This window comes from Emys orbicularis, chromosome 2, assembly GCF_028017835.1.
Source record: "Emys orbicularis isolate rEmyOrb1 chromosome 2, rEmyOrb1.hap1, whole genome shotgun sequence".
Lineage (NCBI taxonomy): Eukaryota > Metazoa > Chordata > Testudines > Emydidae > Emys > Emys orbicularis.
Genome location: NC_088684.1, coordinates 227,774,218 through 227,794,486, shown reverse-complemented (window position 1 = coordinate 227,794,486; position 20,269 = coordinate 227,774,218). Strand labels below are relative to the sequence as shown.

The 20,269-nt window shown below is 39.9% G+C and overlaps 1 protein-coding gene across 1 annotated transcript in view; it reads right to left on the bottom strand.

The window, feature by feature from the left end:
* EFHB (EF-hand domain family member B) overlaps positions 1–19,302 on the bottom strand; it is a 28,712-nt gene extending 9,410 nt beyond the window's left edge. Inside the window, exons 1-12 of the mRNA XM_065399672.1 lie at positions 19,237–19,302; positions 18,651–18,713; positions 17,521–17,664; positions 15,887–16,067; positions 14,679–14,789; positions 13,430–13,559; positions 12,752–12,835; positions 10,149–10,216; positions 7,656–7,810; positions 2,998–3,205; positions 1,002–1,220; positions 214–395 (exon numbers count right to left, since the gene is read on the bottom strand). Coding sequence (XP_065255744.1) covers positions 214–395; positions 1,002–1,220; positions 2,998–3,205; positions 7,656–7,810; positions 10,149–10,216; positions 12,752–12,835; positions 13,430–13,559; positions 14,679–14,789; positions 15,887–16,067; positions 17,521–17,664; positions 18,651–18,713; positions 19,237–19,302 — 1,611 coding nt within the window. The remainder of the gene's footprint in view (positions 1–213; positions 396–1,001; positions 1,221–2,997; positions 3,206–7,655; positions 7,811–10,148; positions 10,217–12,751; positions 12,836–13,429; positions 13,560–14,678; positions 14,790–15,886; positions 16,068–17,520; positions 17,665–18,650; positions 18,714–19,236) is intronic.
* Between the last annotated feature and the right edge of the window lie 967 nt (positions 19,303–20,269).

The window sequence follows — 20,269 nt, the reverse complement described above, 5'->3', positions numbered from 1 at the left end:
AACCCCATTTTACAGATAGCAAAACTTTGGTACAGAAAGGTTACATGACTTGCCAAATTACACAATAAGTCAATCATAAATCTGGGAATTTAACCCAGGTTTTTTGACTTTCGGTGTGGTGCCCTATCTGCTTGACCACATAACCTCCCAGACCCATTCTGCAGGTGTACCAGAGGTATCTAGAGAAAAATCTTCAGAAGCAAGGTACAGTACCTCTGACTTTGGTCTTGTCTTAAAAAAATCTTTCTCATACACTCCTTTCTGGCTGAAGACAGATGGACATAATAATGCATAAGCCATGGCTTCATCACCATAATTAGTTCTGTCACTGATGCGGCGAACACGAGGGGCAGGAATATCTGAACGAATGGTTGGAACGCCGTATAATGGGTAACCTGTGGAGAAGTAATCAATACATAACATAAAGAAATGAAAGAACTATGCTTGCAGCAGTAGCTTACAAAGAAATAGCAGCTGTGTCATATAGTATTCCCCCAAACTAGGGAAGGGTGAACTACTTTGGATAAAATAAGAACTGACCTGAAATTCTGCCTGAAACTCAAGTCAAATCTTTTTTATGGGGTTTTAAAAAAGAGATTATTTAATTTTCTTCCCACCCAGTTTTTACATGCTTCTACACTTCATAGTTTCAGCTACAACCAGAAGCATAAGTATTTAAATACTGTAAGGAAGGTTATTGTTGCTTTATTTCCAACCAAGTCAAAAACAGGATTTTATTAGAAATATCATAAAAAAACTTAGTCTCCTGAGACTTCCAGTATAACTTCTAGATCAAAGAGTTTTGATTAACATCCAAACTTTTGGGTTCTTATCCAAAATGAACCTCCAAACCTTAATCTTAAGCATATGAATCAAATTTGGTTTAATACTGTTAGATAAATTAAATTTAGGTAGTGGGCTATCCTATGTAATTAGCACATTTGCCAATACTTTCTAAAATTGCTTCTGATTTTGTCTTCACTAGCATTCACTGTACTTACAAGTTGCAGGGAGACCTCCTACAGTTGCATTGTACTGAGAAGAAGTTGTTCGATAATCAGCAAATACACGATCTGTTGGTCTTGTAAGAGTTTTTGGTGTCTTTTCTGAGGTTCCAGGTTCCTTTGGTACAAGATCTTCATCTTTTAACAGTGATCCATCGTTTGTTTTGATTTCTGCATCTTCAGGTAGGGAAGGCTCAGAACCATCTGGCTTTTTCCCTTTAAAATGTGACGGTTATAAAATAGCCACAATTATTAGATGCCCACAACATCGTAAATATTTTAAGTAGTAAAAACAGTGACTTAACCCTACATTATTATTGAGTAGAAAAGATTTAATATATAGATTACACGTTTTCAAATGGTTCTGAGAGATTTTTAATCTCTCCTGCTTTATGGGATACATTTGCATAGGAAAATAAACTTCACAAAAGAAAAAGCCCTACTGTTCTGACTGAGATTTGCACCTGATAGGCTCTAATATTAACCCAACTTTAAAAAGTACTTATGATAAAATCAGAATCCCTGGACTTTTACACTCTCCAGTGGATCACTTCAAGGAAAAATAAAAACAAAACTTTCTCCAAGGATTTCTCCAGATTGCAAAGAGAGAAATCTTTGGTGCAACCCGCTTAAATAGTAAAGTGCACATATATGAAAAAGGAAAAAACAACAGCCGTTACTTCTCACGTCTGACAGATTAAAATTCAGTTATTGTAATTTACCTTGATACCGCACAATGAGGCAGTGGTGGTCATGGAACTATTCTCTTCTGTAGAGGTTCTTATACTGCATTTATCATTTAATTTCTGAGCACCATCCAACAGAGCATTAAGCAACGTGACTACACATTTGTCACATATTATTTGTTCTCTCATGTTGGTTATGGCTCCCTGATTCTTTGCTCCAGCACAGCTTAGAGCAGTGGTTCTCAACCAGGGGTACGTGTACACCTGGGGGTGCACAGAGGTCTTCGGGGGTACATCAACCCATCTAGATATTTGTTTTACAACAGGCTACATAAAAAGCACTAGCAAAGTCAATACAAACTAAAATTTCGTACAGACAATGACTTTATACTGCTCTATATACTATACACTAAAATGTAAGTACAATATTTATATTCCAATTGACTTATTTTATAAATATATGGAAAAAATGAGAAAGTGAGCAATTTTTCAGTAATACTGTGGCTGTGACACTTTTGTATTTTATGTATTATGTTGTAAACAAGTAGTTTTTAAGTGAGATGAAACTTGGGGGTACGCAAGACAAATCAGACTCCTGGAAGTGGTACAGTAGTCTGGAAAGGTTGAGAGCGACAGGCTTAGAGCAATCTGAGGGCTGTACAGAACACATGCCATATGAGGTCAGCTGAAGTGCATTGTATAGGACACTCTGACTGCTTCCACACCACCACTTTCTTTCTGTCCCTGTGCCGACCGGAGACATCAAAGCGGAAGATGATGAGCCATCTACATTGTATGATGCCAACTGGGGAACTCCCAAGTAGGCGCTTGGGGGTAGTTTGTGCTCTTTTTACTCTGCTCAGGTAATATAAAGGGAGCGGAATGGACTGGAGAATCTAATATCTAAAGGACACATTGCCAGCTATCATAATTTCAAAAAATTGTATCAAGAGCTCAATGTTCAAATGGAAACATTACAGATGAATCTAGGTTTTTGCTAGCAAATGCAAACTTAAAATTTTTCTCTAGTCATTTCTTTTTTGTTTTCCAATCGAACCCCCTTCCCAAACTCTAGCAAATGGGCTTGGTAATTTCCAGTGGGGAATCCATTCATCCAGCACACAGATCAGAGGAGCCTCTTTGTAGCCGTGCTCCACAATGTACTGGGGGCCTGGAAGCACTTGCATGGGCTTCCAATTTCTACGCCTCCTGTTTAGTATGTGTTCTGCTTCAGCCAGGGCCTTTTCCAGTGGCTGAGGACCAGACAGGATTATCCTGTAAGTGCTTTCTAGTACTAAATCACATACCTTTTGTAATTATGTTTTTTTCAAATTCTTCAATAGATATTTTGTCTTTCCAGTTAAGAAAGTTTACAAACTCCAGATAGTCAATCAGACCATCTTTATCCAAATCACAGTAATCAAATAAAGCATCCAGCAGTTCCTCATCTAGATCGAGATTTAGCTGAAAACAAGACTTCCTCAGTTCTTCTTTGTCTATCTTCCCATCACCGTTCTGTGACAAATAACACACAACAGTTATCATCACAAACACTGCATCAGAGGTGTTCAAACTATGGCCCATGGTCCGGATACAGACAATAGGTCATAAATATGTAGCCAATCATATCATTTAAGAATATTCAAATTGCAGAATCTTGGACTCATAGACATGTATGATTGGGGAGGGACCACAAGAGGTGATCATGTTGAGCCCCCTGCACTGAGGTAGGACTGATAAAAACTTAGATCATCCAAGACAAGTGTTTGTCCAACCTGTTCTTAAAAACCTCCAATGATGGGGATTCCACAACCTCCCTTGGAAACCTATACCAGACCTAACTACCCTCAAAGTTAGTTTTTCCTAATATCGAACTTAAATCTTCCTTGCTGCAGATTAAGCCCATTACTTCTTGTCCTACCAGTGGACATGGAAAACAATCAATCACCGTCCTCTTTATAACAGCCCTTAACATATTTGAAGACTGTCATCAGGTCCCCTCTCAGTCATCTTTTCCTCAGACTAAACATGCCAAATTTTTTTAACCTATCTTTATAGGTCAGGTTTCCTAAGCCTTTTACCATTTTTGTTCTTTTCCTCTCAACTCTCTCCAATTTATCCACATCATTCCCAAAGACAGAATCCAAAAATCCAGTGCAGTTTGGGAACTCACAACCTGAATTCACAAGCATCAATGAAATAACTTTTTACTTAGATAATAAGGTAACTTGAAATTAAGAGCTAATGTCAATGTAACAATGTATTGTGACAAGATGACAGTCTGTCAATCCAGAGTGAACACTATAGTTAAGGTTCCACAGGGAATTCCAATGTAACTCCCATGTTTTTTCTCTTGGACCTGAAATTTTTCAAGCTCAGTCTCTGAAGAAGTAAAATTTGGAGAAAAGTCTGAAGAAAATCATTCAAACACTTTTGAATTATGAAAGACTGACAAAAATATACTTATATAGCTTTTAAAAAGTTAAGATTACTTCTGCTCACTGATTTCCTTTGCTTGCTGATATCTTAAAAACAATGGAACAACAAAATTTCAAATCTGGCATGTAGCTAGTCCTTCATGAAGAACAGTCACTTAGCTAAGCTTGAAAACAAATATATTAAAATATTTATGTGGTTGAGAAATTGCTTCTGAATATGTCCATGGGCATCTGCTAAGACATGTCACAGTTTCCAGTAAAACCTTCCAGTTACAAACTGCCTAGTGGCCCAGGCAAGGAGTGGAGCTGTTTTCAGGCTGTTGTGATAAATTGGATATAGGGGAACTGCAGTTGTGTCAGTGAAATACGCAGCAAAGAGCCTTAACATCAGGAAGTGGAGAAAATCATAGCTTCACAAAATATCATAGATCCTATGATTTTAGAGTTACACCAGTGGGGGTAGAAGCAAACTGTAATTGGGGGTGCGGGAGATGGAAGGACAGGAGGGGCAGAGAGGGGAGGTACTGAGACTTGGTGCGGGGCCTGGGGATTCCTACTTTCTCCAGGGCCTATTCCATCCCTCCGGATCCTGCTCTTTACTCCTCGGCCCAAACTCAGGCCCACCAGTCCTGTTTTTACCTCTGCTCCCCCTCCCAAGCATGCACAAGTTTACGCACCAGCAGAGCCACCATAATATTTCCATTGCAGGGGAGCTAGCCCCTCCTGCCACACCCTAGTTCTGCCGCCTGCACCACTCTACAAATTTTGTTCAATTCTACAATACTATATAGCTCTCCTTTCTGCACACACCCATTCACCAAACTACTCTGCCCCTCCCAATACTATTAGTTGTGAATGGTTGTTGCAGTAGTTAGGTGTGCTGGCAGATGGTAGTTTGGGAAAGCAATTGCTGGAAGGCTGGTATCCTTAGCTGAGACAGCGTGTGACGCATGGGGCTATTTATTTTGCAGGATGTTTAACCCTAGAAAGGGTTAAACATCCTGCAAAATAAATAGCCCTCAAAAGACATGTGGGGAGATGATGTTTGTGTTTTTGTGTATTTACACATATACACCTCTACCTCGATATAACGCTGTCCTCGGGAGCCAAAAAATCTTACCGCGTTATAGGTGAAACCGCGTTATATTGAACTTGCTTTGATCCACCGGAGTGCGCAGCCCCGCCCCCCCCGGAGCACTGCTTTACCGCGTTATATCCGAATTCGTGCTATATCGGGTTGCGTTATGTCGAGGTAGAGGTGTATGAGTAGAGTCAACAAGGAAATCAACAGTCCCTGTCTATGGTGTATTCTGATAGTTCAGAGATCAAAAGAACATACTAGCATTTAAATGAATTGTAAACACGGGATATCTCTGTATTCATCTCTCTTTGAAATGTACTGTGAATGGTGAAGGAACAAGCAAATTGCCTTATGTTAATTCGTATAGCTAAGTACTGGTGATGGACCTCCTTCAAAGTCATCCTAACTACCTTTTGTTCCCGGAGGAAATTCCAACTTGTCAAAGAGAACATAAAATTGTAAAAAAGATCCTTGGGTCCTGATTCTGTCATCTCAGACCTGCTTAAGCTTCATCGGGGGAAGTTTGAGTTGCAAGACTGATGTCCCAGCTATGCTGGTACGCCCTGAATATGATATTTGGACATTGGACTATAACCTATGAACTATTTCTGAAAGAACTCTTTGCAACTACAAAGCTCACCATCTCTGCTATGAATCTGAACCTCAATGAATTGAACGCATGTCTGTATGTATAATGATCTTTTAACCATACTCTCTCTCTCTCTTTTGTTTTTTAATAAATATTAGTTTAGTTAATAAGCATTGGCTGTAGCGTGTATTTGTGTAAGATCTGAAATATTCAATAACCTGGGAGGTAGTGTGTCCGATCCTTTGGGATTGGTAGAACCTTTTCTTTTATATGATGAAATAAGATTTTCAGGAATCTTCATCTTATTTGATTTAGGTACCTGGGTGGAGGCCTGAGGCTGGATCACTTTAAGGGAACTGTGTTGTTTGGACTTCTGAGTAACAAGTGAGGTAATAAAGAAGCTGTTTTATGCTGGCTTTGTAAATCTAAGTATTGGAATATCCACCAGCTTTTGGGGGATTGTCTGCCACGTTCTTTGCAGTTCGCCCTAATTGAGTGACCTCATCTGGCCCCCACTGGGCCCCCTGTCACACAGAGTTATGGCTGTGGTATGTGATTTGTGGTGTATGGTAGTTTTGTTAGTAGTAAGGTGTGTACCTGTGGGTGCAGGAGCGGAGAGTAGGTACTGTTAGGTGACTTAACTTTTCATTTCCTCACTCTTGTGGTTTTGTGTAAGGTATGTTATATGTGCAGCAACCGTAATTAAGTTTGTGTGTATTCATTTTTTCTGTGTTTTTTTTCCAAAATCAAAAGTAGAGGTAGATTAGGTACTTTGCTTGGGAGTGAGGGACATTGGGTGTTGGTAGAAGCATAGCTAATGCTGGTGAAGTGGAGGCAATGTTGCCCAGTGGATATAGCACTGGACTGAGACGTAGGAGACCTAGGTTTTATTCCTGGTGCTACCACTGGCCTACTGCAACACCTTGGCAAGTCACTTTGCTGCTCTGTGCCTCTGTTTCTCCAACTTTGAAATAGGAATAATGATCCTTACCTCATTTGTAAAGCGCTTTGAGATCTATTGACAAAAAGTGATATACGAATTATTATTATCATCCTTTTTAGATTTTCTGTATATAAAATCTTCATGTCCTCAGCTGCATGTGAAATATTATGTCAGCAGCTGCATATAAAACCTTCTCCACTGTAGAATAAAATCTGCCAGAAAAGTGTAGCTGTTGCCAGAGATGTGTCCTATGCAGAAGTTATTATGTTAAAAATAAAGAAGATTTTGCCAATGCATAAGATTTTATGTTAGCTGCCTGAAGTTTTTCTTTATGACGAATAATGACAAAAATTGTTGATCCTCAAAAATTATTTTAACTACCCATTGTGTAAGATTTACTGAAAATTCAGCTTTCTAGTATGTTTGTGCATTAAATAATATTATTTTAAAGATACATAATAACAAAAAAGTGAGATTTCCCCAGATAAATTACACTCAGAGCCAATTTCAAACAGATTCTATTCAAAACGTCTGAAAAGAAACAAAATCAAAATTACACAGAAAATTCAAAGGGCATAAAACTAATATGAAAGCTTCACACAGAAAGATCACCTACAAGTACAGAAAAACAGAAATGTATGCTCTATTTTAATCCTGTTTCAGAATGCAACATCAACTTTAGAGATGCAACCAACACTTCATGCCATGCCACACCATTGTCTATAGAGTGCATAGTAGAAAGGTTTGTCTGTCATGTTGTCCTATCATATTTTCAACTTATATTTAATTCTTTTATTACTATTCTATATACACTCATGCACATATCTATAACCTTGGAAAGTTAATAGATATCACACACATATTATGCACACAAATTATGTGTATGTAAATTTGTATTCTCTCAGAACACTGACCTTGTCGTAATGCCTGAATGCTTCTAGTAATGTGCCAAAATTGTGGTAGTTAGCTTTCTTCAAATTCTGTCGAATTGCAGTGAAGACAGCTCTCTCTCTGTCTTTACCACGGAGGAACTCACTCGGAACCCTATTGTGAAGAAGATCACCAACTCCTACAAAATAAATAAACTCCTGTTTAGTTACACATTTACAGTAAGCTAAAATTTTCAAAAATTGATTCTAATTTTGGGGGCCTCTGCTGAGGTATGCTCAACTTGAGACTCCAAGGACCCGGCTTTCAGAGTTGCTGAGCACCAACTACTCTGTTTGACTCATATAATTGCAAATGGGAAGATAGCTGGCCTTCAAGATGCTCTCCTTATTTACATGTGGTCCATGCCATGAAAAGGTTTGTATATTCCTGAACTAGACTCTCACAACTCTATCCAGAACCTCCAAAAACACCTAAAAAAGAGATGAGCATTACATGATGTACTGAAAGTTAATAGATTCAGGATAAGTTGCACAAATGGGGAACATGAATTACCAGTGTCAAGGGACATCTACTATGGATGCCCTATCTCCAGCCCATTCTGTTCCAAAGGGGCATATTTTTAATAACTATGGAAAATTGAACACAGTATTCCAGGTGAGGATGTACCATTAATTTCTATAATGGCATCATGATATTTTCTGTATTATTCTCCATCCCATTCCTTAGGCATCCTAGCATTTGTTTGCTTTCTTGACCACTGCTGACCATTGAGCAGAGGTCTTCAATGAGCTGTCCACAGATATACTCAAATCATTTTCCTAATTTGATAGAGAAATTTAGAATCCATTATAATATATGAGTTGTTCAAATTATCCCTTCAAATATCCATTACTTTCCATTTGCCAAGACTGAATTTCATCTGCTATTGTGTTGCTCTGTAATTTAGCTTGTTTAGGTCCCTTGGAAGTTCCTCACAATACAAACACACTACAAACACTTATGCACTTGACTTCAAGGGACTACTCAAGGTAGTAAAGTTAAACTTGTGATTAAGTGTTTGGAAAACTGGGGCCAATATTCTCTGGCCTTGACTATTCTAAATAATTCTGTGTTATTTGAAAATGTTGCCACCTCAATGCTCGCCCCCTATTCCAGATCATTAATAAATATATTAAAACAACACCAGTTTTAGTATGGAATTTCGAAGCACCTTGCTGTTAACTTTTTGCCATGATAAAAATTGTTTTCTCTCTCTTGGCCATTTTTTGATCCATGACAATACCTTGTCCCTCACACCATGAGGGACTTTGCCAAAGGCCGTTTGAAAATCCAAATAAATTATGTTAACCAGTTCTCCTTTTTTTCCACTGTTTTATTAACATGTTCAAAGAATTCTAATACATTAGTGAGGCACAATTTTCTGTTGCAGAAGCTGCACTCTCCTTTGCTCACCACTTCTTTTCCTTCCTTCCACTCTATCACATCATGATCTTCTTCGCATTTTATAATTCTATTTTAAATTATCATTTCAACCAATTAGCAGGTACAGAAGTAAAGTTTATAGGTCTGTAAACTGTTGAATAATCTCTAGCACCCCTTTAAATTATAGATACGACATTTGCTACCCTCCAGTTCTCCAGCAGAGTAGCTGCTTTTAATGAGAGTCCATATTTTTGCTAGAGTGCGCATATTTTTGCTAGCAGCTCAGAAACTCATTCTTTATTTTTTTCAGAACTCTTAGATGTATACCATCTGGGGCTTGTTGCTTTCAATTTATCTATCTCATCCAGCACCTCTTATTTTGACCCCTCAATTACTAATACTACCTCATTTTTATTACCAGGAAAAAAAAGCATGTCCAAGGTAGGAATCTCCCCTACATTTTCTGGGGTGGAGACTGATGAACAGAAATACAATAGTTTTTAGCAGTGTTCTTGTTTTTCTTAATCGCTTCCTTAATTGCTCCAAAGGATCCGCCAATTCTTTTGCTAGCTGCCTGTCTCTGGTACATTTAAAGAATGTCTTGATGTTTGTTTCACACATTCAGCTATTTTCTTGTCAAATTCCTCCTAATTTCCTTCTGACATATAACTTGCTGTAGCTTATGCTCCTTTTTGTTGGTTTCACTTGGGCTGGATTTCCATTTTCTGAAGGATATCTATTTGTGTTGAGCAACCTTTTGAACCTTGTCATTTGGCCATACCTTCTGGTTTACTGGTTTCCTTTCTGCTTCCCTTTTGTTTAGGCTGAAGTATGCATGCTTTCTGAGACTATTATTGTTAATTTAAGTAGCATCCACTTCAAATCTAAGGATTCACATCTGACTCTAGGGTCTTTTTTATTAATGCCTGAAATCCCTTTCTAAAATTTAGTGTCACTAAGCCTTTCTCATGGTAGTTTTTTAACTGTGTAAAAACACTTAGAAAATCACTGCATTACAAAGCTTGTAGTCGTCATCACTTCAAAATAATCCTACTCACTAAATACGATTTTAAACAGGCCACTGGTATATTTACCGAACTCATCAGGACGAAGAAACATTCCAAATGTATGGTCTGGTGGAACGTTCATAGTTTCTGCTATGCTGTCAATGAGAAGAAGTGTGCTAGTTAAGTGTGTTATGCATGCTACATTCTAATTGTGAAAAATTAACCTATCATCTCTCTACCCATACTATAACCAAAGAATAAAGAAAGCTCCATTCAGCAAACTTCACCTGAAACTTGTTCACTGGTACTTTTTACATGAATCAAAGCTGACACTATTGATGATTCCTTTCTTTTACAAACCCTTTTTTAGTGTAAAATACCAACTGTCAAAAAAAATACTGTATAACAGACTTTTAATGTCTTTGACTTTGATGTTTATATTTTCTGAGGGAAAAAAATCTTGTGACCCAAACAAGTTATTTTTCTATTTATCGGACAAAGGAAATGCGAGTGAAAAGTCTTTTTAGTGTATCTGTCAAATAACACTTTATATCTATGCTGAATCTGATCTCTAGTCAAAATAACACCTACAATTAAACAATTATTAACTAGAGAAAGGATATTCATCACGTGACAGATTAAGATTTTCAAAAGTTTTCTGATTTTTGCAATTCTGTACCTACAACAACAGAAGTCAAGGCAACATCCATCTGGAAAATTTGACCCTATTTTATTAACTAAAACCAACATTTATCAATGATACTAAATATTTATTTGTTTAGGATTTTTTAACATAAATAGCTGCTTCAACATATTCCTGAAAAATGTAAAAACAAATCAATATTCTTCTTTAACTCTTAGTTTAATAGCTATATATTTACCATATGAACCACAAATCTCCATCATAAACAAGAAAGGCATCTATGTTCCCCTTCCACACAGGGGAGCACAATAATCAACAGCCCCAAGGTATTTGATGTGTAGCTATTTGGCTGCATCCTCACCCTCTCACCTTTTCTGCATTAGTGGTGGAATGTGGGTAGGGTAAGAGGAGGGTCTACAAAAACAAGTGGAGACTGAGAATTCCTGGTGCCAACCCTGCAAAACCCCAGGCAGCTGCATGGAGAGTCTTTACACTCCTTCAGGGCACTCCAGAAATAACAACACAGCTGGCTCCTGGCCATGCTGCCATTAGCTGAATGTTCAAGTGATCCATTCTGTAACCCCTACAATGGGACTTGGAGAGTTTAAGGGTAGTTAATGGTACTTCAAGCAGCATCAACTCAGTGGATTCTAATCCCTGGTAGAGGAGAATAGGCTGCTAAACAATTTGCCCTCAACTCCTCCATTTCCTGGCCACACAACCTTTTCCCATGCAGACAGTCAGCTGGGTTTTCTATGGAGGGAAAATGGGAATATTGGTGATCAAACAGATCATCAAAACTAGTGTTAGTGGAGGTACTAACAAACAGTTAACTCACCTTCCCATCCCTGTCTCTACAGACTAGGAATGTCAGTTCCCTCAAACTTTGGAAGCTCAGGCAAGGCTGCAGAAGCCAGACATGTCAGACACCACCACACATAGGAAGTGGCACACACTAATCTGCAATACATTTATTTTTAAGATACACATTCAGGCCCCAATTCAGCAAAACACTTAAGCCTATGTTTAAAGTTAAGTGCATGTTTTAGGGCCTTAATTTCTCAAATCAGGGCCTGAATCAGGGCCTAAATTTCTTAAAAAGAGGGATGGTAAATTTCTGTAGAGCAGTGGTTCTCAAACTAGGGCCACCACTTGTTCAGGGAAAGCCCCTGGCGGGCCAGGCCGGTTTGTTTACCTGCTGCGTCCGCAGGTTCGGCCGATCGCGGCTCCCACTGGCCGTGGTTCGCCGCTCCAGGCCAATGGGGGCTGCAGGAAGTGGTACGGGCCGAGGGACGTGCTGGCCTCCCTTCCTGAAGCCCCCATTAGCCTGGAGCGGTGAACCGCGGCAACTGGGAGCCACAATTGGCCGAACCTGTGGACGCGGCCGGTAAACAAACCAGCCCGGCCCGTCAGGTTCTTTCCCGGAACAAGCGGCAGCCCTAGTTTGAGAACCACTGCTGTAGAGCATTGTTCAAATGTGCTCCAAATTAGATGGATTGAGGCCTTTTTAGATTAATATTGTACATATTCTATACAGAAAAAAGAGGAAGTGCTTTTTGCAGGTACTGACACCGATTTACTTTTTCAATTCAGTGAAAAATCATTGATCATTTAAAGTGAAATTCACCCTTCTCTCCTCTTCCTCCCATGTACAAATCCCAATTAACCTGGCTTTTTGTGGAGAATTTTGGGATTTGGGAAGGCATGGAATCCAGCTCCAAACCTATCGACAGGCGGCAAGGCTGCAATTCAGCCCCCCAACGACCATTATTAAAGTCTAATGGATTAAATAAAAGCTGCTTTCCCATAAATGCAAATCTTTTAGCCCCATCCTAGGTCCTCCACCAATAACTCCTCTCCATACTGGTTTCTTTAGGGCTGGTGAAAAGCCCCTGTCTCCAGTATATAGGAGTGCAGTGGCACCCATGCCCAGCCACACCACCAGTTTTCCCTAGCCCCACAATGAGGCAATATAGGGCTTAAGAATACTGAGGGCCTTGCACAGAGTCTGGATAATTCCATCCTTGGAAAATATCTCTTCACTTACGGATCAAGGACTTTTCCAAGCTGAGGCTGAAATTTTTCCTTGAAATCATCACTTCTTTTGGACACTATTTTTGCTGCTTTCTTTCTACAAAATTGGAAAATAATTGTCAGATATGGTTGCTAAATGATGGCATTATAATTTAAAGGAAATAGAAATAAGAAATAAGAAAGCACTCCACAACCTACAACCTTCCTATTTTGAAAACAAAGATGTATTTGGTTTGTATTTAGAAACCTAATTTTAATGTATATTTTCATAGTACTTTTAAACTTTTAAAATATGTTAACATTTAGAATTAATTTGCAAATGGGAGAGCAGCAGGGGCATCCATACCATGTCTCATTTGCCCTTCCAAAATCCCACACTGGCATAAATCAGTTATTTGTGCACCTAAGTGAAAATCTTTCTCCACAGGTTACAAAACAAAAGCATAGCAGCTCAGCATCTTCTACTCATCATACTAGTTAGTGAAGACACCAGCGTCACAGAACCATCCCCTCCACAAAAGAGTAGAAGCCTATGTATGGGTAGGCACAATTTCTTAGCTATAATGAATTTCCAGGAAAAAAATAAAGGAATTTTGCATGTGATTCATTGCAGATGTAAAACTACATTCAATCATAAAGGCCTGGCTTGGCAAATCAGGCCCCCAATCTATTACTATCCATTCTAACTTACAATTGGAGATTGTAAAGCCAGCGTAAAGATTTGGATACATTTCGTCCATCATTAAAGTGAGGTGTTTCTTTTCCATAAACATGATATTTGTTGAATGTTGATGGCTCATATTTCCTGTTTATTGCTTCCCCTGTGGAAGCAAATGTTTTCCTTTATTCTGTGTGAAATACATTGACTGGGAAAATATACTGGAATAAATACCTTACCTCCTGCAATTCTATGAAGAAACAACAACAAAATCTCTGAAATTCTGATTTCATCTGGTTTATTGCACCTCTCTTCAATCTGCTTTTGAAAGAACCTCATTTGACACTTTCAGGAAAACATTTTCCACTGCTTGTTTTACATTAAAAGTTTCATCTGGCTGCATTATAGCATACAAGTTCTATATAATCCATCAACATTGATGGGGATAGTTAACATTTATTGTTTTTAAAAGTACATACATTCTGTCTGAATGGGACAGATGCTATCTTGTGCTGTTGACTTTTTATGCTGCTCTGGTGATGTAGAGAGGTTGTAAAGGGGATGGAAACAGATCCCAGTGAATACTTCCAACAGCAAAGTGGTACTAGAATGGCTCTCTGCTATCCCCATCACAACCTCCAACATAGGGGTAAACAGAGTGCCATTACAAACTAGCACAATTTAAAGCTGGCCCCTGGCTGGAGCCAGAATATGGGAAGTGCAAATGTGTCTGAAAGGAAATAGAGAATCTTGCATTGCACTTTTATCCCTCTCCACCTCCCTACATATGTCACTTATCTTCTTAGACAGCAAGCTCTTTGTGGCAGTGCTTGTGCCTTCTTATATGTTTGGCCAGCATCTAGGGGAAAATGTGGATGCCAGTGGAATACAAAACATTATTTATTCTACCTACTTTATACGCAGGTAAATTGAAGCTCAGAGCATAAATCACAGAATTGGGAACAGAACCCAGATGTCCTCACTCCTAATCTCCTTTTCTAAGCTCTAATATTTGCTCATTATGACCCAAAATTAAAGGAGCTAGTTTTACAAATCTATTTTGTTGTCTTATTTGTACATATATATTAGTATCTCTATGATAGAATCCCCTTCACAAAAATGATTTTTCAAAAGTACTGTAACTTTTTAGCTTCATATTAATTTATATCTGAATGAATAAATATGGTATGTTATGTGTTGTAAAGCATCAAAAAGCTATAACTAGCTTTATACATATTTAGACTTTTTGTATTACTGATCACCAGCCCTTGATCTTACTCACCTACATTGTAATCATTGTGTGTCACAACATACAACTCATGTCCTTCTTTTGCTTCATTATCCACTACCTCAAAGGTTTTTTGTGGATTTATAAGCTCTCCACCAGGTGTGTCTGCAAAGTGAACAAATACTAATCAATATGGTAATAAAATCTCTTTTTAAAGTTCAATATGCAGGAAAAGTCTTATTTTAACAATATCTTACTGGAAGACACCAATTAATACTTTGGCAATATAATATTTACTATAAAAGTTTCAGTCAGGCCACTTTCCATCAACGCAGCCATGATGAAATGGGATGGGGGAGAGCTGTAGGGGGCTGAGATGGGACTTCAAGGTCCTAGGCCTCTATATCAGAGGTTCTCAAACTGTGGTCCGCGGACCACGAGCTCCATTCAGATAGTAAGGTGCACGCCTGGGCTCTCACACACGAAAGAATGAAGGGCCACCCACCTAATTAGTGGAGCTCCAGGGCTGTGGCTGCTGGGGAGAGATGGCCCTCCTTCCCAGCATCAGCTCTGTGGCTGCATTGGTGGGGGAGAGACCCCCTCCTTCCTAGCCCCAGCTCGGGGGCTGCTGCGGCAGGGGAGAGAGGGAGAGACCCCCCTCCTTCCCAGCTCCAGCTCGGGGGCTGCTGCGCCGGGGGGAGAGAGGGCACATCCATCGCATTAGAAAGGTAAGACTACTGATATTAAAATATGAGTTGTGTGTTTTTATTTGTACAACAAAAAACATTAATTATTATTAAGTTTTTTTATATAGTGCTTTTATCCAAAGCACTTTACAATAGTTAGATAACGGTACAAACAAACATTTGGAAAGATCATTAAGTGGTCCGCAAGACCCTCAGCAATTTTCAAGTGGTCCACACAAAAAAAAGTTTGAGAACCACTTCTCTATATGATCAGCCCTGGCCTCTAGTAGATCCCCTGAAATCTGCACCAATCTCAGAAAATCTGCAAGTTTAGGGAAGGACAGAAATCCCTATCCTTCCTATGTGTTCTTGATGTTTGAGTATTTTAGTTAATACATTTTTATTACTTATATGCTCTTTTTTGTAATTAGCAGTTGTGATTAGTATTTATTTTCTATTACACAGGAATTGTTTTAAAGAATAATGCTTATTATTTATGTAACTTCCTGAATCCCATGTTAAATGATAAATTACCATGTATTCAACAGCAATACATTTTAACACTAAGTGTGTTACCTCTGATGGTTGTTGTTCCAAAAGTGGTGGCAGTCACATCCATGCCTTTAGGTAACATTGAAGTTTGATCATATGATCTCCCCAGAGGTGCTTGGCGATTTCTTAAATACAGGGCTTCTTTTCTCTCTTCAAATTTTTGTTGAAACCGAGTTTTTCGAGGTGGATTTGTCAAGAAGCCAGCCTGAAGAAATCACACATAGTATGAGCGGCAGAGACACAGCATAATCTCTCTAATTCAGAACCAAAAAAAAAGTTGTCTCTCCCCACTTCTCAGCAAAGATTTAATAGTAGGAGTGCTTTAATGAGCATTACTTTCACCAAATATACTATAAAACACTAGTACAATGACTTATTTGTACACTTACTGATACTTTGCATCAGCAATTAATCATAGAATATCAGGGTTGGAAGGGACCTCAGGAGGTCATCTAGTCCAACCCCCTGCTCAAAGCAGGACCAATCCCCAAATGGCCCCCTCAAGGATTGAACTCACAACCCTGGGTTTAGCAGGCCAATGCGCCAACCACTGGGCTATCCCTCCCCCAAGGAGCTACAGGTTAGATAGATTTTTTGATGCAGAATTCTCTTTTTACATGTGTGTTCTTCCACTTGTTAATTTGCAAAATTCACAGAATTTTGCCCTGTTTCTAAAATGTAATACCACAAACATTATTTCTGAAATTAAGTGTACACCTTGAGTACAATAAGATATCAAAAGTATCACTTTTAGTTAGCAAAATCATTTAAAGATCAAAAGCAAGAAAAGAAAATTAGCAAATGTAACATGCTCCTAAACAGCTAGTGCTGTTCTGAGGTATTAAATCAGTTTAGTAACAGCTTCAATATTTTATCTCTGAAACCAGTCAGAGAGAAAGCAGTAAAAATGTTGTGTGTGTGTGGGAGTGGGGGAGTTAAAGAACTAGAAATTGGAATGAATAATGAAGATTATTACTGTAAAATGTAATTCAATAAAAATCTCTGGTTTTTAAATGTCCTTCTATTTATTTCACAATTAAAACTCCTTTGATTGACTTCCACTGACAATCCACTGTAATACTGAAAAGCCACAGCATAGAGCACTTAACATCCCCTTGAGGCTAAGAAATAATAAATACATAGATAACAATAATATTAATTGTAGGGGGGCTTGGAGGGAGCAAGAGGGTTGAACAACTGAAAGATATGGGTGGGTAGATTGTGCCACTGAGTGGGAGAATTGTCTCTATTCTTTATATGGGGATTGAGGTGTTGGTCATAGGTACATGTTAGCAGCTGAGAGGATGTTCAGAGCATTTGTCATTGGCAAGTGGGTTTAGTGGAAGGGGGGCGGGATATTTGTCACTGAGGAAAAGGGAGTCTCTTCTCCTTCACTTTTCTTGCTCCCTTCCCCTCATTATTTTCTTATCTTCCTCCCCATCCAAAGATTCTCAGTGGTATTTCTCTCCTTTTGGATCCTGATTTGGTTCTTCCTTCCCCTCTTGGGGGTTTAGCAGCATCTCTCCTGTGCATTAGGAATGTGTACCCTCTAATACACCAGCTATATACGCTCAGTTATGGCTGGGCAGAACCAAGTTACAGATCAATACAAGCTATTCAGGACTATTTTTAAACACACAAACGATTCAGATTCTTACACTCAGTGAAGACCGGGAGCTAATGCCATGTGTCAAATGAACTGCAATATCAGGATCGTTTGCTCTGCCATAGAATATTCTTTCAGCACCAGGAGCTGGACTTGTAGAATTGAGAAACTTTCTCACAACCAGGGGTGTAATAGGCTGAAAGACAACGGAAAAACAATTTTACAGGAAATAGTGACTTATTAGCTTTGACCTTGTTCTTCCCATTAGAGACATGCTTGTCATCAGAAGAGTATGTCAGCTAATCTGTTTCATGGTATTTTCCTGTACATCCTGCTCACTATCCTCTTCACCTGCAGGATCATCAACCAAAGCACAGTTTTTTCAAAGGGAAGAATGATCTCCATCAAGTCGAGTAATAGTATCTCTATAAGCAATAGAGCACAGTACCCTAACCTGTTTATAACACAATTTGATCCTACTCCATACAGGCAAGACCAGATCACATTATACCATGGATGGAAAAGGTGTTTAAACATGATGGATTTTATAGAGTAGACATGACCGAAATAGAAATGTGCACAGTGTTTTGTGAGGGCATTAACTAGTCTCTGAGACCACATGGGACACAGTGTATTGAACTACATGGAAAATTATTCAAGTTCTTGCATTTCAAGAAAAGAAGAGATGGGCAAAAATCTCTTAGGCCTGATTCTCCTCTCGGTTATGCTGCTATATATCAGGAGTAACATCTGTTGATTTACACTGATTTAAAACAGGTATAAGTGAGGCCTTATTCACACTCGAAATTATTTTCCCCTGTTGTTACTAGCAGTTCAGTTCTACCAATGGTGGCCACTACTATGGCTGTCAGCATTCATATCTTTTATTTGTAGCTCTGAGCTAGGCTACATGACACATGTGTTAAAATTAACAGTGACTGCAGAACCTGATCTATGCTAGGGCTGCCAATATTGCTAACACCAGACCAGCTAACCCAGTTTTAGCAACAGTGGGAAATTGTTACATAAAATCCCTACTGTAGACAGTCTGAGAGGAGAACCAGGCTAAACTGTGGGCAGAGACTTAATTGGTTTATTATACTTATGTCTCAATGTCTCTGCTAGGAGATGTGATGTGATGTGGTGCCTGAAATACTGTCCCAACAAACCTAGTACACTCACCCTGGGAAAAACTTCAGTCAGACAACTGGCAGCTGTATCTCCAATTGGGATCAGTTTTCCTGCCTAAACAATGAAAACAAAAATAATGCAGAGACCACAGAACATAGCAGCAGTAGGGGCTGGCCAGCAGGATCAGCATTTTAAACCTTGCAGGGAATTTTGCCTGGTCCTGCCCTAGCAACATTATGACAAAACCTTATTTTAATAAAGGGGGGGAAAACAGAAATAAAATGAATATACAAACCCAGCGTCTCTGCCCCAGGAACTATCACTCGCCAGGAGTCCCTCTCACAGACCCCAGAGTCCCCAAAATGTGAGCAGAGCTCTGGCTCGAGGGACACCCTGAGAACCCCGGGGTGCTGGAGAGCGAGGGGGGGGGAGTTATAGATTAACTGGGGTGGGGGGACAAGGAGACAGACAGACAGGGACAGAAGGACGGACACACACAGAGGGACACATGGAGAAAGGCAGAGGGACAGGAACACACGGACACAGACACATGGACACAGACGGGGGACACACGGACGCAGAGGGACACACATGGACCGACACATGGACGCAGACACACGGACACAGACGGACTCACTGTTGGCAGCTCGGGAAACCTGTCAAAGAACCGCCCCCGGTACACCGGCCGCAGCTCCCCGACCATGGCGGCGCCGGGCCGGGCAGGCTGAGAGGCTGCGGCGGCCGCGGCGGGATGTTTACTCCGGTTACCTGGTAACGCGCTCAGCCCAGCATCGCCCCCTGCAGGCAGCGGGCGGGGACAATCCCCCTGTGCCCGGACTGAGCCCGCCGCCCGCTTCGGCACTGCCCCGCCCGCCCCCCCAGCACTCCCCGCTTCAGCACCATCACCCCCCCGCACTGCCCCCTTCGGCACCCCCCCCCCCGCCCCGCACTGCCCCCGCCTGATGGCATTTCCAAATCATCTGTGCAAACACATTAGAAGAGGAGGGCTCTAATGTCAGCTGATAAACTTTTTCTTGAAAAAAGAACAAGAGTACTTGTGGCACCGTAGAGACTAACAAATTTATTTGAGCATAAGCTTTCGTGGGCTAGAGCCAACTTCTTCAGATGCATAGACTGGAACATATATTGAGGAGATATACATACACATACAGAGAGCATGAAAAGGTGGGAGTTGTCTTACCAACTCTGAAAGGCCAATTAAGTAAGAGGAAAAAAAACTTTTGAAGTGATAATCAAGATAGCAGAGTACAGACAGTTTGTAATGGCTCAGCCATTCCCAGTCTCTATTTAAGCCTAAACTGATTGTATCTAATTTGCATATCAATTCAAGCTCAGCAGTTTCTAGCTGGAGTCTGTTTTTGAAGCTGTCTGAGGGATTGGAGCAAATGCGGTTGTATCTTAGAGCTTGGCTGTAGACAATGGATCGTGTGGTGTATCCTGGATGGAAGCTGGAGGCATATAGGTAAGTATAGCAGTCAGTAGGTTTCCGGTATAGGGTGGTATTTATGTGACCATCGCTTATTAGCACAGTAGTGTCCAGGAAATGGACCGCTTGTGTGGAATGATCTAGGCTGAAGTTGATGGTAGGATGGAAATTATTTGCTCCAATCCCTCAGACTGAGACAAGCACCTACAAGATCTCTATCAAG